This window comes from Fukomys damarensis, unplaced genomic scaffold (genome assembly GCF_012274545.1).
Source record: "Fukomys damarensis isolate Sample0158 unplaced genomic scaffold, DMR_v1.0_HiC HiC_scaffold_14, whole genome shotgun sequence".
Classification (NCBI taxonomy): Eukaryota; Metazoa; Chordata; class Mammalia; order Rodentia; family Bathyergidae; genus Fukomys; species Fukomys damarensis.
The window spans coordinates 51,139,950-51,148,531 of NW_022900926.1; the positions used below are offsets into that span (position 1 = coordinate 51,139,950).

At 35.8% G+C, this 8,582-nt stretch overlaps 1 protein-coding gene across 10 annotated transcripts in view; it reads right to left on the reverse strand.

Annotated features, from left to right (window-relative positions):
* The window catches only part of Snx14 (sorting nexin 14), a 68,264-nt gene that overhangs the window by 58,641 nt on the left and 1,041 nt on the right, over positions 1-8,582 (reverse strand). For 7 of the 10 annotated variants that reach the window (XM_019210175.2, XM_010641308.2, XM_010641306.3 and 4 more), the window contains 3 exons: positions 4,583-4,703; positions 2,775-2,851; positions 2,606-2,684 (listed from right to left, as the gene is read on the reverse strand). In XM_019210175.2, coding sequence (XP_019065720.1) covers positions 2,606-2,684; positions 2,775-2,851; positions 4,583-4,687 — 261 coding nt within the window. In that variant the 5' untranslated portion in view covers positions 4,688-4,703. Of the gene's footprint in view, positions 1-2,605; positions 2,685-2,774; positions 2,852-4,582; positions 4,704-8,582 lie in introns of those variants that run through there. The other 3 variants (XM_019210174.2, XM_033763376.1, XM_033763375.1) reach the window with 1 other exon arrangement.

Here is an 8,582-nt window from a genome sequence, read left to right on the forward strand (position 1 = left end):
TTAGAATACAAGTAACAACAAAACAAAACAACCCTTATGTGTTTTAAAAAAGCAATAGTTGGGGGCCAGGAATTTAGCTCAGTGGTGCCACCACCTGCCTCGAAAGCACAAGGACCCGAGTTCAATCCCTGTACCAAAAAAAAAAGCAACAGAGCCAGGCATGATAGTGCATGTGCGTATTCCCAACATTTGGGAGACTAAGGCAAGAGGATTACCATGAGTCTGATGCCAGCCTGGCCAGCCTGAACTATGTAGTGAGAAAAAAAAGCAAAAGGACTGAGAATGGTGGTACACACCTATAAATCCTATATTCTGGAGGCTGAGGCAGGACGATCACCAGAAGTTAGAGGCCAGCCTGGGCTACATACAGAGTTTAAGACTAGCCTGAACTACAGAGTAAGACTGTCTCAAAAAAAAAGGAAGGGAATGAAATAATGTATCTTACCAATATGCTTGCAAAACTATATGTTTTATCTGGTAGCAGTAACAAAAGTTGTGGATTTTCCAAATAAATATCAAGGAAGAAATAATTTGGGTTTTTTAATATAAAAATTAAGAATTAACTTTATTTCTTGGGAAAAGAAAACACATACAGACAGAAATAACAACTAATGGGATAGTGAAACTAGAAAGTTAGTAACATTTGGTCTTCCTTTATACCCTTCATCCACTCAATCACCAACTCACACTAATTTTACAAGCTGCTCTCTCCTACAGCACCACCGTTCATGTCACAATCTCACCACTCATATTGCCACAATGCCTTCTAAATTAATCTCCCTGCTTCCACATATGCTCTCCTCCAACCTCCAAAGAGGTAGCAAAGTGATCTAAAACAATTGTTTCATTCCCTTCCTATTGCTTTTTTTTTTGAGTCAGAGTCTGTTTCTTTCCTCTCAAGAGCTCTACTATCCTGAAATACTCTTTGCCAATATGATTTGCAAATTTAGTCACCCTTCTCTGATATATATGTACATCATATATATATGACATCTCAGTTTGTTCTAGCACGTTTCAATGTACCTAGACCACGTGTCTACCATACTAAACAGTATTATATTAAATCAGCAAAGCTTGGAGATGAAAAGGGCCTTGGAAAATTAATGAAAAAGAAAAATGCCAAGCATTAATGGCACTATATATACCTTACCTTTAATCAAATAAGGATAAAGAACAATTAGGCAGGATTCAGATACCAAATATTATTCTTTGACTACTTAGCATTCAGTTTAATTCAACACATATCCAATAATATATGTGACCCTGAACTTGATTCTGGGAACATATGCAACCCCTATTCCCTACCTCTGAGAATCTGACTGGCTCCTCAATTCATGGAAAAGACGAGTCTCTAGAACAAATAACTAAAACATGTGTTACAAAAAACAAATAAATACACACGCACGCACACAATGTAATCAGAGAACAAATGTTCTATTTCTATTACTATGCAGAAATAATGAAAACTTATCTATTCCTTGCTACCTTCAGTTAGCATCAAAACTGGAGTCATAACTCAGTAAGACACACATTTATTCCTTGCAGTTCAATGCCTCTTTGGGAATTAAAAAGTAGTTATTTCTTCCTGCCTATCATAAAGATATGTATCCAATATTTATAGGAGGTAAGCACTAACCAGATAAAAATGCTTATTTAAATCTGGGATCAGAAGAGCCAGGTGTGGTGGGACATGCCTGCAATCCCGGCACTCAAGAGGCTGAGGCAGGAGGATTGCTGTGAGTTTGAGACCAGCCTGGACTACACAGTGAGTTCCAGGTCAGTCTCAGCTAGTGAGACTCAAAAAAGAAAACAAAAACAAAAACAAAAACAAAAAAAAAACCTGGGATCAAAGGTTAATCAGGAATAGCTTACTATTCAAGCTACTTATTTTGCAAAAGTCAACAACCCAGCTCACCTTAGGTGGCACTGAGATACTCTATGATTAAATTTTTTAATAAATCTATCTAAAACATTTTTTCATAAGTATTTAACATTTTTTTGTTTGCATAAACAGTTATACACCAAATGACATTTCCATCATCATGGACATCTACAACAGTGGTCCCAAAAAACTAAAAAAGACCCGAAAAATTCCTATCACCTTTCGTGGGCACCAATGCTATAGTACAATGCAATGCTCACACGTTTATTGTGATACTGGTATAAACAAACCTACTACCCTGCCAGTCAGAAAATAGTACAACATATACAGTTATGCATACTACATAATACTTGATAATAAGCGATGGTTATTATTGGTGTATGTAGTTACTACATTTTTTATTACTACACTTTTTATTTTTATTTTTTATTTATTATTATTTTAGATAAATGCTGAAATACTCTACTTATCAAAAAAAAACCCACTTTACTACAAAACAGTTTTCTGTGTTAGGCTGGCAGCAGCCTCACAGTGCTCATGTTTACCACATCTCTTGATTACATCAAGAGCCCATTTTCACTGAATTACTCCATCTAGGTTTGTATAAGTAATTCTATGATGTTCTCCCAGCAATGAAATTGCCTACCAATGCACTTTTCAGAACATATCCCCATAATTAAATAACACATAACTATATCTGGCAATATTAATTAAATCAATCACCTCTGAGAGAGATGCATCAACCTTAGAAGAAATTTTCAGGTCTATCCATGGCTGGTAGTTTTCAAGAAGTAAGGATGGCCTTAAAAAAAGATACACACAAATACAATTAAATAACTTGTAATACAAAATGTAACTAGCAAGATCAACAAATGAGAAATGCTTAACTTACCTATGTCGTTTACATTTCACTTTACCACAAACAGCACAGCTATGACCTTGAGGAAATAATTCTTGAAGTCCCAACTGCTAAAAAAAGGAGAGAGATCTGTCATAACTTTGCCTTTATTTTTGCTACAGAGAATCAACTTTTCAGAAGTTTTTTTCACTTTAATAGAAATTCAGGCCAGGCGTGGTGGTGCACACCTGCAATCCCAGCACTTGGGAAGCTGAGGTAGGAGTATTGAGTTCAAGGTCATCCTGGGCTACATAAAGTTCAAGGCCAGTGTGAACTACATAGTGAGACCCTGTCTCAAAAAAAAAAAAAAAAAAAAAAAAAAAGGAAATTCAGAGGATATTTTTGGTCTTCTCTAACAGTGAAACCATTCTTTATAATAAATAATATTTGCTAAACTACAATGAGAAAAAAAAAACTTTTTACAAGAGAAAAAAAAAAACTTGATGAAATGCCTTACAATATCTAAGCCAGATTTCCAAGCTCAAGATTAAAGTTACATATTAATAGCACTTATAAATCAAATGAGATACTCTACTATAAACACACTAAGAAAATGATCTTCTATTTCTCCAACAGTTTGAATAAGATGACTAATAAGGGAGAATATATATAACTAGCAAGATTCCAGGCCAAATTTGGGATAAACTGTTAGCTGTGTTTCTTATGAATAAAAATACCAACAAACCTGAGATAAGGGACTGCAGCAACTTAGTCTATTAAGATATCAACACATCCCACTTAATGGTAGGGACAGAGCTGAGTACTAGAACATTTGCCTAGGATGAGTGAGGACCTAGGTTCAACCTTCAGCCCACAAAGAAAATAAAAAGAAAAGAAAAGAAAATGATCACACTAAGTCCTACTTTATAGAACAAAACCTTGCCTTTCAACAATTCCATATACTACTACCTTTATTAAATTTCAGAAATACAAATTATTTTTGTTACATAAATTGTGCAATTATTTTCCTGTTTCGATGGTACACAGAGATATTTAAGAAATTAATAGTGTAGCTGAGTGATAGGGTGCTTGTCTTACCTGTACGAGGTCCTAGGTTCAATCCCTAGGACCACAAAAAAGGAAGACCACACAGTTAAATGATTTATCCAGAATTCCTTAACTATGTGGGTAACTCAGAATCACTTAGAAAGGTCTTAACTATTATAAGGCATTAACCTAGAACTATTCCATCAAAATCTGGTGGTATGGCCCAGGAATTTGTTTCGTTTCGTTTGTGGAACTGAGGATTGAACCCAAGGTGTATGCCCTGAGCTAAACCTGCAGCCCATTTTTTATTGTGATGTAGGGTTTCTCTGAGACTCTGAGTTGTATAGGCTGGGCTCAAAAATTGGGATCCTCCTACCTCAGAGTGCTGAAATTAGAGGTATGTGACACGATGCCTGGCAAGAATCTGTATTTTTGAAGATTCAATAGGAGATTCTACTGTATAACCACCCTTCAGAATCTGTTTTAACTTACTGCCCTAATAGTGAAGGTATAGTCAGAGGACCCTCTAAACTGATAGATTCCAAGTCCCTGAGAAGTTTATATTTTCTTCTTATAGCTCCTTCTATGACTGTAGTCCTGAAAAAGAGCTCAGGAAGCCAGATGTGATGATATATATATATATATATATATTCACACATGTAAACTTCATTTTGAAAATTTTCTGAAGGACTCTGTGTCTTCTATTAGTAAATAATGCAGACTTTTTAAAATCATTGCTTTAATATGCTTTCAATAGTAAATATTAAAAAGCATAGGGTCACACATACTAAATTAAAAGAAAAACACAAATTTACCTTGGGTTTGTATTTTATTGTGAAGAGTATATTTGGTAAGAGAGAATCAGGTCCTAATGAGCAGTAGAATGTAACAACTCCAGCAACAAATGACCAGAATATCATCAAAATATGAAGATACCTTAGAAAAAAATGAAAATAATAATTAGAACCAAAGAAAATGCATAACACTAAATTATCCTTTTGATTTAGTGGGTATCCATTACACACCTACCAATCAGATGCAATTTTTCCACTCATGATTAACTTCTTGTAATGTTTTTGTTAAATGTAATCATGAAATATGCCATCAAATATGTGTTTCACTTAAAGTATAAATATGAATTCTCAACATTTCATAATTTAGTACCTACACTGTCATGTTTTAACTACTCCATACTACATTCTTCCAAAATACGTTCAATGACATACATTATACTTACACTCCAACAAAATTCAAAAATAGTTTTTAATTTATTTTTATTTTATTTTATTTTATTTTGCAGTACCGGTGCTCAAATTCAGGACCTTATACTTGCTAGGTAGGCGCAGTACCACTGAGCTACATCCCCAGTCCACAAAATTCTGATTATATCTTATGCCAAAAAATTTTTTTATAAGTACCTACTTTGTGCTAGGCTCAGAAGATACAGTAAAATATCACTGCCAATGCCTCTGTTTGCATAATAAACACTGTCTAGTAGCAGTAGCATAAATGAATGAGCACAATGCACTGCAAACAGGTGTTTGATATGACAAAGAAAATATATGTGACATCCCACAGGCCAACTACTCAACCCAAATTTGAACAGTTTTTTTCAGAGAAAGCAACATATGTGTAAAACCTTAAGTGAGTAGAATAAACCAACAATAGAAAGTATGGTAGAAGAATGGAGAAAAGGCTGGGAGATTCAAACCTGAGAAAACTATATGGGTTGAAGTCTGAGCATATAGTTCCAAGTGTGAATGTGCCTCAAGCAAAAATCTAAAGAAACCAGGCAGACTGAGACACTATTATATCATATAGTAGGTCATGTTAACTGTCTTAGTTCAGAAATTCCTTATACTGTATAGGTTTCAGATGCATGATTTTTTGTTTGTTTCCTTTTGTTTTTGTTTTTTGAGACAGGGTCTCACTATGTAGTTGAGATTGACCTAGAACTCACTATGTAGCCCAGGCTGGTCTAGAACTCACAGCGATCCTCCTGCCTCAGCCTCCTGAGTGCTGCTGGGATTACAGGCGTGCGCCACCACGCCCGGCTCAAGATGCATGAATTTTAGTTGCTATTTTGTTAATACTATTAACAAACCTAACAACATGACTCAAATTACAATAACCACAGTATTTATTTTTTCTGGTACCAGGAATCAACTCAGGATTCTGTGCCTGCGGGGCAGGAGTAGTGCCATTGAGCTAAATCCCCAACCCAACAGTATGTTTAACTGTGAGATAACTTATGACAGTGAACAAAACTTAAGTCAATCTAAATTTAAGAGTATGTCAATTCACCTAGACTAGTGATGGTGAACCTTTTAGAGGGCAAGTGCTCAAGCTGCAATCCACTTTTTTAATTATCAAAAAGTGTCAACACTGAATACTAAGGTTTTAGTTTAGAAAAAACAATTCTACATTTAACATCTTTTGTCCTAAAAGAAAAATACAACATGAGTACCATTGTTTTACCACCTCTGACCTAGACAAACAAGATGCTCATACCTGGGCATGGCAGTACAGATCTGTAAATCCTAGACCTCAGGAAGCTGAGGCAGGTGGATCAAAAGCTTGAGGCCAGCCTGAACTATAAATTGAGATCCTATCTTACAAAATAAAATGATTCTTGTTTCACATCCTAAATTCAAATTACTTGACTTTTTTTTTTTTAATAAAAAACATAAAGGCCAGGGATTTAGCTCAGTGGTTCTGCCGTCTGCCTCGTAAGCGCAAGGTCCTGAGTTTGGTCCTGGTACCAATAAATAAATAAATAAATAAACATGAAATAGAGCCGGGCAGGGTGGTGCATGCCTGTAATCCCAGCATATGGGAGGCTGAGGCAGGAGGATTGCTTCAAGTTTCAGGCCAGCCTGGGCTACATGAGGAGTTCAAGCCCAGCCTGAATTAGAGCAAGACCTTGTCTCAAAAAATCTACAAAATAAAAGAGTGAACTACATGAACGAGAGTATAGTTTGAAAAAATGTCTGCTTGCATGTGTGTATGAATACAAACACATATTTTAAAGAAAATCACACCTATACACTAAAAAGCAAAGTGTTCTGCATCTTCACAAATACTTTTCCTAAAAAAAAGAGTATCTAACCATTCTTTTACTCAAAGGCAGTTTTTGGGTTTTTTGGGTTTTTTTTGTACCAGGGATCCAACTCAGGACCTTGCACTTACAAGGCAGGCAGCAGCACTACAGAGCTAAATCCCAGGCTGTTCTGTTATGTTTTAAAATAACTTTTGGTGATAACACCAAAATGCCAAAACAGAAAATACCTAAAAAAGTATGCAAAAATAATTTCACTCATAAATTTAACCACTTGAGATATATGTGTACTTCCTTTCTTTTTTGCATAATACAAATATATGGCAAAGATCAAATGGTATACAAATCAAATAGCATCCTATGACTTCTTAACACAACACCTAACACAACGCTATGATTTCATACACTGGTGACCTCAGAATTCTAGTTGAACCTGCTTCTATTACATGGTTCTCCGACCTTGTAAACCTAAAAAGTGACCCAGTTCCCAAAGAGATATAATTCCTGGACAAAACTTAATAAACATATAAAGTTTCTATTTTGTTCACAATGAACAATAGTCTAGCTTGGAATACCTCCTAGATAACAGAAAGGTACTTGGTAAGCTGAGACCAGAAAACATACTGTGTGTACAATGAAAGGCACATTACCATCAACTTTCCTCAACTTTCCCCTCGACTTGAACACATTTACCCCATCATTATGGCCACTTTCTGGAGCAGCTGTGGAAATCAGTCCTCCATGTCTTTAGTTGCAGTTGTGGCTGCATCTATCTATGTCCTAAATTGATTGGAAACATTTACCTTCCATAGTTATTTCGGTTTTTTGGGAAGAACCACAGGGCCAGAGCCAGTGATTAAGATGTACTGTATAAGAACACATCATGATGTTCTTATCAGACTGCCTTTCCACTGGATGGCACTCAGAAGCAACAGTCACTGTATTTTTAATCACACCTTGTAAACATAGGAAAGAAGACTTCCACAACTGCTTCAGAAAGTGGCAAGAACAATGTGAGTGTGTTCAAAGCAAGGGGGAGTATTTTGAAGGTGCTTAATGGCAATGTGTCTTGTGCTATAAATTTTTCAATTTAAATATTCTCCATATATAGTTTGATCGCGTCTTGTAGTTTCTACTGTTAGGACCCCACTTCTCACTCTTATAAACAACTCACCATCACAACCAAAGCATGTTTCTCAATAAATTATCATTCACTATTCAAATCCAATTATTGTTCAAACCAGGCATGACGGTGCAAGCTTGTAAACCCAGAACTCGGGAAGCTGAGATAGGATTACCAGTTCAAGCCTGCCTGGGCTACAAAGGCAGTTCAAGGCCAGCCTAAACTACTTAGACTTTTGTCTCAAAAAACCAAAACAAAAACAAAAAACAAAAAAAGTTATTGTTTAAACCCAGAATCAACAAGAAAGCAAAGCCTCAATTAAAGAAATATAACTTCAGCACAGTCACAAAAAACGGTTACCGTTAGGGTGAAAAGATAACCGAATTCCTTGAGCATTCTTTCCTGCTGCTATTTTTGGGGATCAATCATCACAAGATAAGGAGTAAAAATGGTTTCACGTCCCAAACATCAGAGAAAACAGCACGGGAATATTCTCTACTACCTACTCTATGGAATACCAGTTCTTGAAATATCAAAACGAAGGTAATCTACAACCTTCTTTCAGTGGCAAACATCCTCCGATCTCAAAATGTCAACTGCATTTGTCAATTTTAACTTTTCACAATATTTCAGT